Source organism: Sebastes umbrosus, chromosome 8, assembly GCF_015220745.1.
Source record: "Sebastes umbrosus isolate fSebUmb1 chromosome 8, fSebUmb1.pri, whole genome shotgun sequence".
Lineage (NCBI taxonomy): Eukaryota > Metazoa > Chordata > Actinopteri > Perciformes > Sebastidae > Sebastes > Sebastes umbrosus.
Window position 1 is genome coordinate 20,060,431 of NC_051276.1, and position 20,541 is coordinate 20,080,971.

A 20,541-nucleotide genomic window follows, 5' to 3' on the forward strand; every position below is an offset into this window, starting at 1 on the left:
AGGCTACTTTGGGTCTGCGTCTGTGTCGTCTGGCTTGTCTTTTAGCTGCATTTTTTATATCCTGCGTGAGATGAACTAATGGCGCGATGGATGAGAGCCAAAGTCCGCTGAGAGGGAAATCTGAGAAATGGAGCAGCTTTTCCAGCTTTTTTTTTTTTTCTCTGTGAAATGTAGCAAGCGCGTGTACACATATCCCGCGTTAACGTGTGTGGGCATACATGCTCGCATGTGTGCATGCGTGAAGGGCACCTTGTGGGAGTCGTGTACGGCAGAATGCGTGTTCTGAATGCCCGACGAGCTATTCCTCTAATCCTTCCATCCGCCCATCCATCTCCTCCCACCTCCCTCTCCTCCCTGCAGCCCATCTCCCTTCCCATCTCCCCCCTCTAAATGGCTTCATTTCGTGGAGCTCCGGGAATCTGCGGGCTTTGCTGCTGCTGCTGCTGCTTTCCCTTGGGCGATGCTGCAATGTTGTGGGCTAACCCTCCTCCTTTCTCCCTCTATCTCCCTTTCTCTTTTCACACAAATCTAAATGCACAAAACTAATTCAATCCACGTTGATGATTTACAGTATCTATTATGTCGGCTCATTCATCATTCGTATGATCAATGTATGTTATATGCTGATGACATGCTGGCTCCCTCCTGAGAGAGAAATGCGGAGTGTGATATCATGCATATCCTTAGACCTGAGTCATGCATCGAAACTGTCAACCCTAATAACGGGAGCATCTAAGTGTGTGTGCGCGTATGTGTGTGTGACGGTCACTATCGGCCCGTGCAATCAAAAGGTCTTTCTCCAGGTGAAATGGGAGTGCAATGGGATGTGAAGGTATCGATTGAGGACTTCATGAGCGGGGACACCAATGAGTCCCTGGCCCGGTGTGTTCATGCGCTTCTCTGAGTTAAGTTATAGTGTCTGTGTGTGTGGTTGTGTGTGTGTGTGTGTGTATGTGTGGTTGTGTGTGTGTGTGTGTTTGAATGGTGGCCAGTGGCTAGATTATTATGTGCTAGAATGCATCTTTGCCTTCACTCTAATAGATGTTAACAACACATTTAGAGAGCCATCTGCTGAACACACATGCAATACTGTGATCTAACCAAGTGTGTGTGTGTGTGTGTGTTAAAGAGAGTGAGTTGTCCCATGTGTGCTCTTACGTAGAAAAGGTTAAATTATCACAAGGGTGTGATTTTCTAACAAGATCATAACCGATCTATACATTTTAAGGGCGTGCTCATGTGCGAGCCTAATTATTTCACCTCATTAGTACAGAATCCTAATCTGGCCACTTGTTCATTAAACCCTGTAGTTATCGTTATAGCAGAATAGAGAGTTACACACACACACACACAAAGGTGCAGACACAGGCACAGATGTACATACAGGTCTTGGCTGCCTTCGGGACTGAAGATGGATGACAGTGTGATAAAGGAAAGATGATGTTTATAGAAGACGTTCACCATTGTTTCTATTTTCCCGTCTCTCAAGGCTCTACCTCCACTTCCTTTTTCTTCCACCCATCATCTTTCAGCCCCCCCCACCTGTAACCATTAATCTCACAACAACCTCCCACTAGCATGCTACTCCCCTCCACCACCACCACCCTCATCCTTGCCTGCTTCCTCCTACTTCTTCCTCCCTCGTCCCTTCCCCCAATCACACCTCCAAGGTGACCCTGTGGATATGCGCTACCCGTCATCATGAAGGCTCTACAATACCGAGGCTAAGCAACACGACCTCTATGACAACACAAGGTTTAATCGCGATGATCACACAGAGAGTCGTCAATAAGTGTGTGCAAAGATAAACAGACCGCTTCTCCCTCATCTATTTTCATTGTCTTGTACAAGCAAAGGTGCTCTCAAGTACTTACTGTGAGCAAACAAGTTTATCGAACAGGTAGACCCAGCTTCATTGTATTTTTTTACTCATGGCATAAACCCGTCCATCTGTTGTACATTACGTTTCCGATGTGCTTGGCTAATACTGTATCTCAAAATATCTTAAAATGCTGAATGTATTTTGGCCTCCACACTGACAATCATCACCTCAGGGGTAAACAAGCGAGGGACAGGGCACTGACTCGTGTCTGTCACACTCCATCTCTCTGTTGACAAGAATAGAGGAGAGAGTAAAAGAGCGGGAACGATAAGGAGAGGGAGACGAGTATGGAGGTGGGGGGTCTGGAGGATAGACGTGAGACGGCAGGAAAGCATGTGTAATGCAGAGGAAGACAGAAGGAGGGAGATTTAGTGTTGACAAATTCAAGACGGATATAAGAAATGAAAAAGGACGAGGCAGAGCAATCTGTCTCAGTGTGACTGGGATCTGTCGAAGGATTCCCGCATCTTCAGAGACGCTAAGCTACAAGCTTAGAGGAGGATCAGAAAACTGCACTTCACGCTGCAGTGAGCCAAGCTGATTGGAATACATTCATCTTCATTTAGCAGGCAAGACCCTGCTGATGCTGCTGCATGTGCATACTGTACAAGACACATGGCAAACCTCACACACACACACACACTCATACAGTCCACAGAGGTTTCCGAAGCATCCTCTGCATACCATACATTAACAATGGTTAGCAGTTCAGATCTGACAAAGCTCTGCTAATGGTTTCAACTGTGGGAATTTGAGCATAAAATATTTAGATGCGTATTTATTACTTTCCTGGATAAACCATTAACCAACAGGCTTTTACAACGACAGCCAAAGTAGAGGAAAGAGAGACATAAGTTTCTCTATTCATGAAATTTTAAACTGATAAACTGCCCTGTTGATAATCACCCAAGGAATTGTCGCTCTTCTAGCTCTTTCTTTCTCTGTTTTGTGGCTCAAACTCGCTACTGTACCTCATTTTCACATATTTTCTCCACCCAAGCCACATTTGTTTCCCTTCTTTTACTTCTTCTCTTGTCTCATTTCCTCCCACCTTCCCCCTCTATCCCTCCATCTGTCCCTCCCTCTCTTTCTCTCTCATGGTCCATTTAAGTCACTCTTTCGCTCTCCTCATCTTCCTCCTACTCGCTCTTAGTTTCTCTTGTCAGGGAGGCGGGGGAACATCGCGTATAGGTCGTTCCTCCTCAATATTTAATCCGAATTAAACATATAAGGACTATTCTACACTCAATTATTCATACCAAGCAGGGAGATACCAGGACAATCATCTTGCCACCCCCCACCACCACAGATGAAGAGTGAGGGGCCGAGAGAGAGGGAGGGAAGGTAGAATGAGGCTCCTCTGTTTTAATTAGACCTAGAATTGGATTCACACATTTCTAGCAAGAAAAAAAAAAAAAAAAAAGCGATGTGACAACAGGCCTTGATGATATTTAAAAGCACTGGTTCACAGGCAGCCTGTAGTCTTTTCAGTGTGATTGCTTGCCATTTATATGAAATTGTTCCACCTTTATGTTGAAGAGATAAAAGAAACAAGATAAGTGATGTGAATACTCAAAGAAGATAATTACCCTTATCATCCAGACAAATTGTTACAGATGTGGCCTATGCTTTAGTATTCCCTTTCATTGCACTTGTATAAGACACCATCTATGTACTTTACATCTGTTCCCCCTATGTATAACTCAAGAGCTTACGCATTATTCATTCGCAATTATTTCCCTTCCCTACCCCCCGCCGACTTGGACCCTCTATCATCTATCAGAAGACATTTTTTTCACTGGGAGATGAGCCAGCGCACTCCTAAATTAGACCAAATGAAAGCATAAAGCAGATAAGTGGCACTATTGTTTGTAGCTGCAAAGAGCACTTCTCAGTTTTATAATTTACTGCCTAACCGACTTCACAGCAACATATTCATGATAAAATTCATCACGTGGCCTCTTGAAATGACAATATTAAGGAAAAAATGGCTATGAGGCTTGAATACAACCAGCTGTTCCCCTTTTGGCAAAAACAAAGATCAAAACATAAAACACAGAGGTACAGATGTATGTATACATTTCAGTATGCACGCATAACGATTATTGCCTCTTGATATATCACATAAAGAGCCCCCAGTATGATAAACAAAGCCCAGGCAACAGGGAAATAACTGAAGCACAAAGTGTTTTCATGAATAAACCAACATGCTGAGACACAAGCAAGACACATCCTTTCTTTAGTCTTCCTACTCTTCACTTGCCCTCCTATGCCTACCATACACTTGACGACTATGAAAAGACTGAAGTCTGACACCCTCTTACATCTAAAGACAATGCATCATAAAGTCACATCATAGTCATCATCAGTCATCATAAAGTCACTGAGTTTTTATGCCGTTTTAAGCGACTTTTCAATCGATTTCACTGTGGGAGACAAATTTCCAATTTTGGAATGAAATCATGAAGGTTTTGCTTTAGTTGTGGTTATGCTCCCGAGACGTAGATTGTTTGGTTTAAGGTCGTCATAAAACTCAGTACCGATCTGTTCTATGGTGTGCTCACATCAAACATGAAGCACATTTTTTGCACGGCGCGATTACATACAAAGTCAATGCAAAGACGCAAATTCGCACCAGGCGACGCAAGTGAAGTGTATGACTAGAACTCTGTGACTTATGACACATTGTCTTTAGATGTGAGAGGGTGTCAGACATTATCTTTTCAAATTCTTTTCAAAGTCTTCTAATGTATGAAGGGCAGTTACTCACAGACTATAAGATTTTGCAAAGACTGGGGATCTTGCCGGGTCACCATTTGAAAAATTACTACTAGATTCCTTTTGTGATTATTTCCCATCGTGCTCCAGGTGGAAATTTACAAGAAAAACTGACGAGTCAAGACTGTCGAGAAAAAAGTGGACAGAAAAATGCTTTCCGCAAGGACGGCCGCACGAACATGAGCTGATGTGGATTTGTGACAAGGAAACAGTTGGATCTTTTATACTCCATGCGGATTTCTCCTTGTGGCAAGCAGACATTCTCAAAGCCCCTCAAAGTTCTTCATTTCCTCCACCCATCTTCGTCCACATAGTTAAAAAAAATAGTATCTGCACGGACAGGCAAAAACCTGCCACAGGGAACCCCCGCGAAGGGCCGTTTCTGATGGTGTGACGTCACTTTGGCCATGCGGATACTCGCGACCCTCGCGGATGCGGCAAGCATAAATCACGCTTTAGCCTGCGAGCTAACCGTACATTTCAGATTGATTGCTGGCTTCAATCATATACTAATCGACACACACACACGTGTATGTATGAAAGAAAGGGAGAGAGGGAGCACTGCAGCCAGATTTATATGATAGAAGCTAGCAATATTGTTTGCTGCTGGAGAAATCACACCTATTGGTTGTTGAGAATGTTCATTGGTCATTGAACTTATGATAATATTAAACGTTTGATTTGATTTGATTAAAAGAGTGATTTAAGGCAGCTCAGACTGAGTTTCATGACCACCTTACACCAAACTATCAACTCTAGCAAACCTCTCGTGATTTTATTCCGACATTGGAAATTTGTCTGCGATCACTTGAAATCGTTTGAAAAGTATGTTGGTGTAAGTCCAGCATTAAACAGACACACTCTCCCTGTCTCATACATTATCCAGGCAGTCACCTTTAGTCTGTCTCTTTTCCTCCTACTCTTGGGCTTTCCTGCAGCAGAGCCAGAAAAATTAAAGTGCCAGCCAACTGGCACACAGACAAGCACACACTCTCATTGTCTCTCTCTCACACACACACACTTACCCCCTTACGGACCGCTGCACTGACCCAGGATAAGCCCACATTTGCTGCCAGTGTGAATGATTCAACGCAACAGTTTTGTGACCCTGCTCCTGACCTGGGTGTTAACATGGGGTGACGCTACTTGCCTTTGGTACACAAGGGTAAACACAGGTTTCTATAACTGCTATGGGACTGCATCACTGCATCCCTATAGTCGGTTAGCTGCGACATCTAGAGCCTCTCAAGTCTTAAGTTACACTCTTGTCATCTCTTGAGATACTTGAACATGATTGTAGAATGAGAGTGTTGAATAAACTTTTCATAGGTGACAGAATAAATAAAAGTACTTCACCAATTCTCCTGCAATGTTTGTCTTTTTAAGTCTCCAGTGTAAATATTGAAAATCATCAATCCTGCACAGCTACTGCCAGCACATGTAGGTATGAGTACATACAGCAGTACAACACAGAAGACCATTTACATAGTAGTTAGTTTACCGGTAGATATGAACAGTTTGTTCACCATGCAGAACCATGTTTTGAAGTGGGGGTAACAAACAAGTTTCAAAATTTGGTCCTGCAGAGCCCATATGGTGAATTACTGCAGTGGGAAGGAGCCAGAAAACCCTATGATCACATAATGGGAGATTTGTTTTGGCCTCATCTCAAAAGAGATGTATCACTTTTTAGGGCTGTCCCGAAATAGTTGAACAGCTGAAGCTTCATTCATAACGTTGAAAGTCAAATTCAAAATCAACATTTGAATGTTGCCTAGCTTTTTTCTTTTTGCATGTCTATTCATTCTGTTTAAACCCGGGATTGTTTCTGCACGGTTGCAGATAAAGATCAGGTTACACTAATATTATTATAGTATTATACTAGAATTAAATTCTGGTGGTGGATTGTTTCCGACTTGTGTGATTTAAATATTCCTAATAACTTCAGAGTGGTGTAAAGTCAAACTTTGTTGAAAAAAGAAAGATGCAATCATTTCCAAAAAGCACACCATGTTTTTATCTAAAGAAATATTCTGCTTCCGTTCATATTTGTTGGTTTTTAGCCTTTCAAAAACAACATTTTCACAGCGGTCAAAAAACTGTGCTCTCCTGCTTGCTGCACAAAAAGGGATGCACACACTGACGAGTTATATTCATTAAAGAAACCTGATTTGATTTCTTTTCTCCCTTCCTCCCTTACAGTTACTCCCCTCCAATCACAAATGCATACACACTCCTATCCGTGGCTTTCTGAGTGCGATCAGGAGGGAACCCTGATGCCTATCAGCCTGATAAATAGGAGGCTGGTGAAATTACCTCAGTGAGACAGAGAGAGAGGTGCCAGACTGCACACAGATGACATCTATCTCTCTCTCTTCCTCCAGCCATAATCAACATTAGCTTTTTGAGACTGCATGGTGTATGGGCACTAATGATTGCAGAGAAAAGCCAGAATTGTTTTTGGAAGACATACAAGGAAGAGGAGTGCTTCCAGTGAATACATTACCACAGAGTATGCTATCATAGTTTTATATCATTGGTAAATGTATTATGGCATTGTTAAGGTTATAAGCCACAAATGACTATTTATTTTCATATTCATACATACTATATGAAGTACAGCATCCTGGATATGAACACCTAACCCACTGTTTACCTGCTCCAGCACTCTGTGATCATACAGACATATTAATTAGAGATGTAACTGTATAGCCCTTTTGTCACATGAAGAGTAGTGTAGCCCCAAATGTCTGCATTTGAACTGTGGATGGCATACAGTAAAGAACATTTTCTTTCTTCCTTCCTCAGAAAAATACCTAATTGGCCTGTAAAACACAGGAATATTACCACAGGGGTGAAGCAGGGTTGTGGGACTTTTATAATACTGCCAAAATACACTTTTGGTGCTCCGTTTCAGTTTGGCAGCGTTAACAGTTTTTTTAAGTTCAGAGTGAGGCAGCATCAGATTATCTGGCCTGTACAGCTGCTCCTGCTGAATGATTCACACATTGTTCTGCTCTGGTGTATTGTATTCAGAAGAACCATCAGTGTGAGCATCAGTCAGCCACTGGAACCCCACTGACAACACAATCAATCCACTTACACGCTGCACAACCATGACCAATGCTGGGCTGCCTGCAAAATACTATGTGTGCTATGTGTGTGCATGTTTCTGTGTGTGCGCGCTTCGCTTGTGCACACGCTTTTGATTTTTTTTTTCTGTGACTCAGTGTGTTACAATTGTTATTTAAATTGGGCTGCACGATGTTGGAAAACTGACAGTGCAATATTTTTTTTATCTACAATACATATTGCAATATGAAAAAATACAGGGATTTTCAGCCTTAATTTAGTACAAGTTAAATGCATCAAACTGATGCACTTTGAGAGCAAAATTATGAGGCTAGATAAACAAGTTTGCGCTCTTGTAAACAAATGTGTGCTCTAGTACAAAATTTAATTTTAAACGCATTTGTTTTATAGATATGAATGGCGCTGCCACGGAAAAAAAATCACACCAACAATGGATGGTTAACGAGACAGGGTCCGTGTTTCAAGACAGGTCGGTTGAGTTGCCGACATCGTCGCAGCCCCTCGCACTGGGGACAGTCCGCCCCTGTTGACAGTCATTCCAGGAGCCCCGTCTATCCTTGCAGAAAGATAGGGCGTAGCAAGTCCAAGCCTGGAAAGCAGTGAGGTCCGAGGGGTGCTGTAAAACTCACGGCTGGAGCTGCGAGCCACATTCACCTGGGCCTTAACAAGCTGACCTATTGGAACAGGGAACGGCGCACCGGCATGGAGGAAATGCGCCCGGCGAGGGCTAGCCAGCACCGGGGAAAGGATCCTCTAACACCAAGCGGCTGTCTCTGACCCGCCATATGAAATCCCAGACTGCGCTAACCCCAACCGTTGAGAAGTGTAAAAATATATACGATGCGAGTTTTCCTTTTGTATCAAGCAGCAAAAAAGTTGAAGCATGACATGTTTGAGTTAATTTGCTGACATCTCACGTCCTGGGATGTGACTATAGCGCATGTGCACATTGCAGATGTTGAAACGATATATATCGTGCACGGGTATTATTATAAACAGTGAAGACTATTTAAGGGATAATGTACAGTGAGACGGTCTTTGTTGTGAAATAAACCCCAACAGGGCGATGCAAGACTTAAGAAATCAATAATTTGATACAAAAATGCTCCTCCAGAGTCTGAGGTAAGAACTGCATCCAAAGCAACAGTTTTTTATACATAGCAGCGGCCTGCTATAAAGAAATAACCGACCATAGAACACCATGATCATCTTGTGAATGAGTGTAAGGTTGTCTGTGGGTGTTTGCATGCACTGCTGTGGTGCACACTTTCAATCACAATGTGTGTGCCTGTGGCAAGAAAACATCAAGCCCCCTGCTACTGTGATCAAATGTACCACGATAAACGCATACACACGCAGACATAAATACACACCACCTCTACAGTTATAGCTTTCAACAGCATTAATAAGAGGTTGGTTTCATGTGACTGACAGTGCTCTAAAAGGACTGGGAATTAAACACTGCCAAAGGGGTATAGACTCTCAAGGTGGAGGCCATTTGGTCCCAAACGTCATCTGAATACATTTACATCCACTTAACATTACATGTCATGCATAAAAGATGGGTTAATAATTGCTTCAATAAACGTTTCATGGTGAGCAAGCTCCAACTGACAAATCCATTTGTTCCTCCTTCACATATTTTTCATTTTTGGGCTTCTTTATACAGCAGAGACATGAAAGCTTAAATGAATGGCGATATTACACTGTTATTAGTAGTTTCATGGTGTGTGTGTGTATGTATGTGTGAGCGTCTGTCTATGTGTCAGTGCTTTAATGTTGTGTGTATATACTGCTCATATATTTGCTTTTCCTGCATCTGCAAATATACTCATGCATGTGCAAATATGTACATGTGTGTCAGCTGGCATGTGCATGTGCACATCTATGAAAGTGACACTCACCAGCTCCTTCTTCTTCATGCACTCCATGAGAATGATGAACAGATGTTGGGCCTGCGTGCGGCTGTAGGTGAAAGTCTTCTGGATGGTCACCAGCAACTGGTCTCTTAGAGACTCGTTAATTATGCTGCAGAGGTGTGGAGAGGAAAAAAAAGAGTGTGTCAAGAAGGAGGTCAGCTAGAAGTAAGGAGAATAAAACAGTTAGGGGGGGAAGCAGGAAAAAATTAAATCTGTTTGTCAGAAAGTGAAACCAAGGTTGACTGGGGCTCTCAGCACTACTGTCTCTGTGTCCTTGGTGAGATGTGATTCTGCAGGTTTACCTTCATCTGTAACTGGATATATGAAGCTGTAAAAATAACTCTGAATTCATACGAGGAATATAACCAAAAATGTTCAGTTTTTTTTTTAAGTAACACATCAGCACATTTCAGTAAATGTATACATACTTGCAAGTTCTTGCATCAACTTTACCATATATATACACAGCATAAATGTGCATATGTGAGTGCCTACCCTCCCTCCTCAGAGTATTTGTGTCCGAAGGCCAAGATGTCTGAGGCCCTGCCGCTGCCGTCACACACCACCACCGGGACGGGGGGTGTGTCCCTGAGGTACTCCAGCACGATGGAGATCACATTAGGGCCGCCTTCTACGATCAGAGCCACCACCGGCACGCCCTGACCAATACCTGCACAAGAATGCAGAAATGTGAAGAAGGAAGAGGGAAGTTAAGGATAGAAAAATAAGACTCGGTCAAAAGCAAGTATATGGCTGGACTGTGTATGGTCAGTCTGTGAATCTATGGCTAAATTGTTACATAAATAGTGAGTGGTTATGTTTATAATATTAAATCCAGCACTACACGTCCACCAAGTGAGGCGAGGACACTAGGGGACGCGCTGCTCCACTCAACTGGCTGTTCAATCAGTGACGTACCCTCTCGTGGAATGCACATGATTTGTCCCTGGTTTTCTCCTTGCCGTTTCAAACAGGAAACAACATGGCGGCCTGCTTGTAAACTTTCTGTTATTCCTTCATAACAATCCACCAAAATCTTCTGAAAACATTTTAAGTGAGAAATAGACGATGCCACTGCTGAATCTCGTTTCATTGTAGAACAACATCGCCTAGTTTCACAGCTTGGTCCAAGTTTTGTGAGCCAGATGCGACTTGATGGACGGGCTCATTTGCATAAAGGACTGTTACCTGCCTTTTCATGTGACAGAGCAAAGGCCAACTCATTGGCCGAGCAATCATGTAACTCGTGTAACACTCAGTCGCTCAGTCAGTCAATCACTCACTCAGTGACAGACTTTTGCGTTTGTAGGGCTGGCCCTCTGCGGTCCAGCCAAAAAACAAAAGGATAGTCAATAAATAAGTTTCATTACATCAGCAATACTTGATCTATAAATAGAAAAGCTATATCCAAATGTGTTAAAAAAGGTGCAAATGTGACACCTGTGATGTCTCATGACTCACTGTAAGACTGTCAAGACACTGTACGCTTTCTAATTATGGTAGAAAGGTTTTTAAAAAAAGCACCGGTACCAAAAATAACCAGCCCACTTTGTGCTTTGTGCTCTGTTCCTGTGGCATGGTGTGTGTGTGTGTGTGAATGAGTTTCACTGAAAACCCCCCCACTGTTCCACACAAAAATGTCTCCTTGCCTGCTAATCTCTCTAATCTTTAGAGTAATTATGTATAATTAGCAGTTGTTTTTTTTACACACGGTGAGACGATGTACAGGAGAAGGTACTGTAGATAAGAAAGTTACTGCCAAACTCTCCTCTCTCAACACTTAAATTTGCTTGTAATGCTCTTCTTGTCTCCTTTCTGACTCTATTTCTCATTACTCCAGTGAACATCACCTTTAAGACACCATAAACCCAAGAGTCCTTTTTCTATCTTACCACCCTTAGTTCTTTCCCCCATTTAGAGGTCTCAGTCCAATCCATTTCCTAAACCCTCCTCCCCTCATCCTGCCCTCTGTCTCACTTCCTGTCTCTCCAGTCTTTCTTTCTACAGACCCTCCGTTCTCCTCCTCCTCTCCCTCCCATTCTGTTTCATGAGGTTGTGTTTTCTGCCGGGTGTTTTGACTCTTCTAATTCAAAAGCTGTGTAACTGCCGGATCTTCCCCGCCCTGCACCCTCATCACGGTCTGCATAATTCACAGAGGAGAAAGCATGGTCTGTCTCTCAAACACGCAGGCAGACGAGCGCATACAGATGCGCGCTTCCATACTGTATGCGCATACGCACACACAAGCGCACGCACGCACGCCGAAGCATACCCACCACCATTACGCTTTGCCTCACACAGCCTCGTGCGGCCTTGCAACAGGGACAGTTACATAAGGAGAATATTTTAGGGGCCTTGCCTACTTCAAAGAGGTAAAACGTCACCGTGCCACAACACATCACACGACCATATATCAACAGAGCCGGATGTGAGGGAGACGCAGACTAATAACTTGTATTTTGTATCCGATTCTTCCTTTTCCTTTGGATGTCTATTTTTTGCCGTTACCTGCATGTGTGTGAGCTTGCAGTTGTGTCGGATCAAGCATTGATATTGATGACTACTGAGCTTTGGAGGCAGCGCGACAGTATCTAAAGCAGATTATTGTTCAACTGAAACCCACCAAGGAGCAGATGAGGAGGGGAAAGCACAGCTGTGTCATGGCTAATTGGTAGAACGCACAACACACACACACACACTCACACAAACACACATACAGATAGAGGCACACACACGTAAACAAACCACAAATGAAATAAAATTCTCTTTTGCCTGACTACCCCAAAACAGCGAGCACATTTTAGAATGGCTTTTGACCTCCCATTTACAGTTTTTCTATTTACCAGATGAGGGCTTTGATTACTGTATTTAATCCTGTGGGAACTTCGATGTATGAACATGGCAGCCCATTAATTCAAATTAAAGCTGTCCACCCAGTGCAAACGCCGACAAAGTTTCTCCTGTTTCCACCTAAAAAAATATTTTGATACTACATTATGATTAATTCTCATTGCCTTTCAATTTTACTGAACCTTATAATTGAGATATGCGTAATCTCTCTATGTGGGAAGCCAAGGAAACAGTCTTTTTTAGTTTTACACACATTTGTAGTATAATGTATTAATGGGAAGTTTTTCTGGATCCATAGACATGACCTGAATTTCAATTGGGGTCGCAACTAAATAACTGTCTGGGAATTTAATGCCCTAAACATAGTGTGAACACTCTGCTGCTTCTACTGAACTTGCAATTTTATACTTTTTATATTTTTAATCCTGTGATTGTTAGAAAGCTGAGAGTCCTTTGAATTATTATATCTGTGGAGGCGGATTATGTGGTCTGAATTCTCCCTTTAGGTCAAATGAAATACTAAATAGTTGAACACATGCAGGGTGGGTTACATGAGTCGGCATTTTCAGAAGAATACCCATAGTTCTAGATGGAAATGTGAACCCAAAGCTGGAGAGCTAATCTGTTGGCGTATTTATTGAAGATGCTATATTTCTTACTGGAGTTCATCAAGTGTTTCCTCTGCCAAAGTGCAACACTGTTGTGGACTGTCCATACAGTGTGTTTTCTTCTCCTCATTTCTCCCAATACTTTTACATTCCATCACTGTTTCTTTATGTTTGCTAATCCAGAAGTGAGGTGGTACTCTACAAATGAAGGAGGAACATGTCCTCTAGTGATAAATGCACTTAATTAAAGTGGAACAACTGTTGTATCTTCCAAAAACAGTTGCAGAGGCGTACTCCAGGGTGTGTCAGTACACTATGAATCATTGTTGGGTACAGGTGCACACTTCTGACCACATCCAACTACACCAAGCAGTGATGCTGATTGAACACTTTCAAACAGATACATATTCAATATTTATGCCTAACTGACAGTTACATTGAGAGAAGGATAAACTATTTTTTCCTATTCTTTAAAAAAATATATTTTAAGTCTCTGTGGAAATCAGGATGCGGGTGGTAGGGAGATGCTGTTATTCGTTGTTATGTCTCCCATCTGTTGTTCACCATAAAATGCCATGCAACATAGTGAAAGCCGCGCTCCAACTGTTTCCTGACCTTGAGATTCTCCTTGCCCGTCTGTGTGTTATTTTGGTGCACAGCGCACAGGTGGGAGGAGAGGCGCAAACAGGTGGGAGGTTCATTCAGATGAAACAGTGCAAAGTGAGTTATTGATATTTTGGTGGAAAATGGGTTTAAGACTTTGCGCTGAGAATATTCGTCTCTGAAAGACGTCTCTTTCTGTCCATCTGCTGCCACTTCGGTGATTTATCAACAAGAGCTGTTGGTCTTTGAATTATTTAAACAATCTGTTATGTTATATTAACTGTATTAAGTTTTGAGTCCCAACTTTGGGCTGGAGATAATGATAAATATACTGATTTATACAGTGAAATAGTGTATAGTATATTCTGTGGATACGTGATTTCATAAAATACACACTCTACACAAAATACTAGGTGTGGGAATCACCAGAGGCCCCACGATACGATATCATCACAATACTTAAGTCACGATATTGCGATGTTAAACATTTTATTGCTATATATTGTGATTTATTAACTTTTTTTAACTGCAAATTATTGTATATGTTTTATCTAATAAGATACAGTTTTCTCTCCATTCATCTCAGTGTTTTCATTCATATATCCTGAGGTCAGAGGTCAAGGGATCCCTTTGAAAATGGCAGTGCCAGTTTTTCCTCGCCAAAATTCAGCGTAACTTCGGAGCATTATTTATAACTCTTCTCTCCTGTTAAGAGGTTAATTGTTTATATAATAAAAGATCGATGCTTGACATCCGTGTATCGTTACAATATTGCCACGCAAAATAACGGAAACTTTGCTGTATCGGTTTTATCCCCCGCCCCTACAAAATACCCTACACAGTCTATACTGTCTCCCTCAACACATTCAGCCTTTCCAACCCGTATTCTTGTAATGACTGTATCCATGCACCATTCACACACTCCAACGCATCAGATAACACAATGTGCAAACCCCTACTCTCTCCCTCGTCTCTCTCTGTCTCATACATGGTTTTAACCCAGTGCCCACACCTTATCTCTCAGGAGGAGAAACTACCGTGAAACTGTGTGAAACTGTGTGAAACTGTGTGAAACAGCAGAAGCAGAAGAGAAGGAGAGAGGTGGTCGATGAGACTTCGCGGCCATAACTTTCTATATTTATCCAGCCTGGTAGACGAGGAAGCGACGAGGAGAAGAAGGAATTAGGAGGAAACGAGGAGCGTGTAAGCGAGACACACATAACATGCTTAAATGGTCCTAATTAAGGATCCAGCAATGACTCATCCTTTGCGCGTGTGTGTCTCTGTGCGTGCGTGGGTGTGTGCGAGTGTCTGCGAGTTTGTCCTTGTATGTGTCAAATTAGTATCAGCATGACTGGAGGAGGTGTGCTACAGTATGTGGGTCGTTGTCTTCGCACCCCTCAACACCAGAACCAAAAAAAATAAAACACACACACACACAAACATCATTATCCTGGCAACAACTAAAGCAGACAGGAAACATCCGATCTGTGAAGGCAACATGACTCGACAGGCAACAGAACAAAAGGTCAGGGGGTACATCAAAAGGGCAAAGCCTCTCTCAAACTTTACTTTTTCAGTCGTGTTGTGACATCAACATATCTTGTCATTTTTTTTTTTAACATACTCAAAGGAATTCAGAGTAAATCAGATGGTCTGTGCCACCTTTTAAAAGTCATTTTAGTCGAGTTGTAGTGTTACCAAGAACCGTGAGCCAGAGAGAATCAATCATGAATGGTGTTATTGTTCAGGAAAATACATTTACAACTGGGAAATTGGGGTTAAAGGAATTTTACCCCATTGATTTGTGTGGTGGCGAGTATGTGAGCCTGTATGTGCTTCTTTGAGAGCCCTGTCTATGAAAAAATCATGTATGGAAGCCTTATTTTGTAAGTGCTGAAGCTTACATAGTGTTGTATATGTGTTTGTGGGTTCAAAACTTGTACCGAAGACAATGTATCCTCTCCCAAAGTCAAATCAAGTTTAAATGAAAGTGTATTAAATGTCATCTGGACTTTATTCCGATACAAGACACTTGAAATGACAAGTATAAATAGGGTTTTAGATGATTTGACTTGTCCTTGCCAAAACACTTTAGTATCTGCTCAGACAACTTTGTATCAGCAACTAATGAGATACAATACGTACCTCTACTCTGTACTTTAAATGATCCATAAAAGCAACAGTAAACATGTCATCACGTCACAAGCGCTACAGTCCCCCTCTGAGTAGTCGTAGATATGTCACCTTGTTTTGACTCTCACTCTAGCCTATCAGTGAATTATTGGAAATGCTGGAATGCAGTAACTCAGGTTTCTTGTTTAGCCCATAATCATAGATAAGATGGTGGTTTGTAACACATATGAAGAAACAATTGAATCTTGAAGCTTAGCCAAAGTTCAGTCAGGGAGACTCCTTTTTTCTTATTCATTCACAAATCTCTGTCTATCACTCTCCGACTTCTACTCCATCAGCTGACTATGGTCATTCACTCTAAGTTAACCAATCAGATTTTGTCACGATCTCCCTAAGTCAATCATGTCGTTGCCGTTAAATTCTAAATTATAGACTGTTTCTCCTCTCTGCTGTCAGTGTCATTTTAAAAAGAACAAACCATAGACTGTATATAAAGATGTACGACATGACAGCTCCCCAAAAGTGAAGCCAAAACATTTTGATCGCCCCCTGGTGGCTGGCTGCAGTATAGGTCATAAATCCCACCTCCTCCATGTTAGCGGATGGGGCAAACTAAGAAGTCGAAATACACGTCAAATACGTTTTTTCCCAAAGATGGTCTCTGTCATTTTAGGTAGTTTTTATCATGCTGATATACTCTATGTCCAAGTGTTCATTTTTCTAATGAGTTTGGTTTTAATTGGTTATTTGATGCTATAAAAAAGGGGTGAGACGTCATGATGGACAGCTGTGAGTCTCTAATTACTAACAAGCTACGGCGGTGCTCGGCTCGCGATAGGTTCGGGCAGGTGTTCGATACCACGGCTCCAGCTCCCCGATCACTACTGCGCAGACTCTGGCTCCAAATGACGTCAAAATCTCAAGATGTCAACTCCCGTATCTGAGATATTTTGGTTTCACTTTTGGACGGTGGATGTAAGTGAACATGCGTCATCCATCTACAGTCTAAGTAACGGACGTGACCCTCCTCCACCCCATTCACCTCCAGTCTTCATCACATTCACCACCACTACTAGTGTCTAGACTCCATCTGGGAATCTTCCTTTACGAACCATGGCATCACTACCCCTCTGAATATGTCTTGATGGGGTCTAATTGCCAAAGACTCCCCACAATTTTTAATTTGATTGTTCACCGTGTAATTAATCTATTTGTTCACTCTACATGAAGTCTCTCCTGATTCAACTTTAATTGTTTATTTTTTCCACAGTTCACACTACTGATCATGCAATCAAATTCTTTCCACACCACATAACATGTTGTCATCCATACACTCTGCACATCCTCAACCTGGAACCATACCTGGATCAAGTCTTGCATCCAACCAACACCCTCTACTGGCTTTGTTATCTCTCCACCACAGGGTTGAACACTCTGGCGCTTCATGTTTATCTTTTTGACGTGTTTTTTTGTGTATCCATTCGTGCACGTACACACCTTTCCCCCAATGACTTTTACTGTCCCTATGCTGTCTCTGTACACTTTATTCTCTCACGTGCCCGCAACTATTTTATCTACTGATCCACTCCCACAGAGCCAGCTCAGCAAAGCTCCACTGATTTAACCAGTCATCAATGCAGCACCACCGCTGGGACCAAAACCATCGACTAGAGGGCTCATGAAAAACTAATATCAATTTACACGACTCATAGTATTAATTGTCTCGAGACTTGAATTAACTTGTAAACATCTAAATGGCTTTTGAATATTAATTTTTGCACGGCACAATTTACAAGCTTTAGTACATAATATTTTCCTGCTGGTAGTGCTTTATTGGATACATTCAGCAGAGGGTGACATTTCTAAGCCAGACTCAAACTGTGAAACTGCAGCTGTGTGATATATGTGTCAAAGAACAAGAGCCACCAAGTAATCCAGTTGGTCACACAGTTGGAGAGTGTAAGAAAGGGGCAATATCATAAGCTATATTTGAAAATTCAAGAGTTTGTCCAGGCACTTATAGTGCTTGAAAGAACAGCATTACTACCCTCTTGGCTTCCCATGTACCATAGCTTAGCCATAATCTCTTCTGTATGGACTGCTCCACGGTGGAGGTCACAATGTCACAGCTACAGTAATCTGCAACGCAAGACCTTATGGCTTCTGGATTCAATTACCAGAGCTACTTCATCTTTTACCTATGCCGTGATTAATGAAAGCACTGCTATAGGAGGGTCAGTGAAGGTTACACAGTTGACTCGGAGTTAAAATGCACCCATGCCTACACTGACGCACTCATTCAATATACAAAGTACTTATGTGCCCTTTTTTAATATTCCAAGTAATTTAAGTAAAATGGAAGAGGGTACACTCAAGGTGCCTCATTCATTCTTGCAGACTTTATCTAAACTAGCACAAATTAATAACTTGTCTTTGGGCCTGGCGTGTGCATCCAATTTAATATTTTCACATGTGCAAAAAAGTGTGAGTGACTAAGATGCAGGGTTTTTCTTATTTTTTTCTTGTTCAGAGGAGAGTAAGTAAGAAAACACTCATGAATCAATGTCCTTACTCTTTCTGCCTTTTCACTTCTTTCATCCTGCTTTTTCAGTGAAGACACCTCAAGGTAATATCCCGTCTCACCTCCTGCATCCTCAACAGCTGCATCACACTTTCTTTGTGCTTTATATAATTCTCTCCCCTCTCTGCTCGCCCTCAATCCCTTTTCCGTGTCTTCATTTTCTCACTCTCCTTTCTCCCTCTTTTACTTGTCATCTCTCTGAGGCAGGTGTGTGATTAAAAAAGCATTATAGCCACATGGAGACGTGTCAAAAGAGCTGTGCGGTGGCTGAGTGAGCTGTGCTGAATGGTGCCAATCATTTTATTGATTTTCTTCATCTTTCAGTTTGACAATGTCTGTTACCTTCAGGAGACAGTAAGGAGGAGTTAAAAATGAAATATGTCACTGTGTGTGTGTGTCCTCAAAGTCCATAATTGAGAGTGAGTCAAATCAACAATTTGAATATTATGCAATGTTCGGGATCACTGGTTATAAGCTCTGTCCCTCTGTTTGCATGTGAAGCGTCCTGCGCTGCCTAAGCTGAATCCTTGTCACGGTCATCCAGGCTCATTGGCATCTGCATCTCCGTCCATGTTGTACCAAGCTAGACCACGTCGGGCCGAACAAGTCACGAGAGAGCCATGCATGTACGGTGGGGCACAGTGCTGAGCATTTACTCAAGCGTGTGAATGTGCTGGCTCCAGTCCACTCACCATATTTTACAGCCTCCCAACCCCAGTTGCCTGTCTCAAGCCATTTATTTTGTTTACCCCCAACAAGAGCTGTCCCTTCCATATTCTTGTCCACTTTCCACTGAAGAGGGCACAAAACCACAGGAGGCGACACCTTCCGCAACACCAAACATACAGTAGAGACTGGAGGTATGCAGGGGGAATACACAAGTCTTGTCACCAAGGGTGGTGTTAAGAGGTTTAGGAACTGCCCAACTATCCTCCAATGATGAGTTCTGATAGGTGCCAGTGGTGCTGCCATAACTTGCGATAGAAATGCGCAATGTGCAAAATGACCACAAATATATTTTGGGGACAGGGAATCAAAATGTAACAAGTCAAATTATCGTGACCTAGAAGATTTTTTAAAAACATTGTTTGCAATATCCAAACTATATCTAGAGCGCAGCCAGACCGAAACACACTCCTATTAGTTATATAGAATCGATTCCCATATTTAAAAGTTGTGTTATAATATTGTGGAGCAAATTTGATTGCTACAGCATTTCCGACACTCACATGGTGATAGCCGTTGCATGGAAAATCGCACACAGGCACAGTAGGATTGCCCAGACATCACAAAAAACACCACAGGGGGAGATTACACATATCTATCCACCACACTTCTTTCATCTTGTGTTTGTGTGCAGCGTGCGTGACTACTGTGTGTTAAGAGAAAAAAAGAGCTTGTGGTTGCGTGTGGTCCACAACCCACATGTTTGGCCATTCAGACTAAACTGCGTTTTTCCTTTTTACTTTCTTTATCCTCCGTTCCTTGACAGGACCTCAGGCTACTCTTGGATCCCACGGGAGCCCCGCTGTGGGGAAAATTGATGCACTCCTCGATTGACCGTGGACAGGTAATCAAATCAAGAAATGGTCCTTGTCTGCCAGCCCTTCAGAGGTGAATGAGGAAGTGAAGGATACACGTGTGGTACGAGGTACATTACATTTACACAGACCCACACACACTGAGGCTGCACATTTACCTGACAATCTGTGCAATATAAATTGTAGCAACATTCAAACTATACGAAAATGGATATGTGGCTGGTTTGTCAGATCGTGTGTTTAACTCCTTTGATGTATGTTAACCTCTTTTGGGAGTAAAATTGTCCCTTTGCTATTATGCAGAGCTTCAGGATTGCAGCTGTTCTAGTGGAGTTTTTTTTTCTCATGTTAAGAAGCTTAAAATTAGCCTAAAATTTCACAGCCATGCAGAAATGAATTATTACTTATTAAATTGCTTTGATTTCAACATCACCTCTTATTACTGAGTGTGCGTATGTGCAGCTGCCACACCTGTATTTTTTATTGGTCTATACCACAGACAACCCATCCATCCATCCATCCATCCATCCATCCATCCATTATCTGTAAC

At 42.2% G+C, this 20,541-nt stretch overlaps 1 protein-coding gene and 1 long non-coding RNA gene across 12 annotated transcripts in view; both read right to left on the reverse strand.

The window, feature by feature from the left end:
- Positions 1-20,541, reverse strand: part of trpm3 (transient receptor potential cation channel, subfamily M, member 3) — a 159,705-nt gene that overhangs the window by 43,058 nt on the left and 96,106 nt on the right. For all 11 annotated transcript variants that reach the window (XM_037777480.1, XM_037777488.1, XM_037777481.1 and 8 more), the window contains exons 7-8: positions 10,168-10,342; positions 9,658-9,781 (exon numbers count right to left, since the gene is read on the reverse strand). In XM_037777480.1, the coding sequence (XP_037633408.1) occupies positions 9,658-9,781; positions 10,168-10,342 (299 nt within the window). The remainder of the gene's footprint in view (positions 1-9,657; positions 9,782-10,167; positions 10,343-20,541) is intronic.
- LOC119492768 lies at positions 623-8,958 on the reverse strand. The gene is made up of 3 exons (XR_005207853.1): positions 8,829-8,958; positions 5,802-5,810; positions 623-634 (listed from the first exon to the last, which is right to left on the reverse strand). It is a non-coding gene; the product is annotated as an uncharacterized LOC119492768 (long non-coding RNA).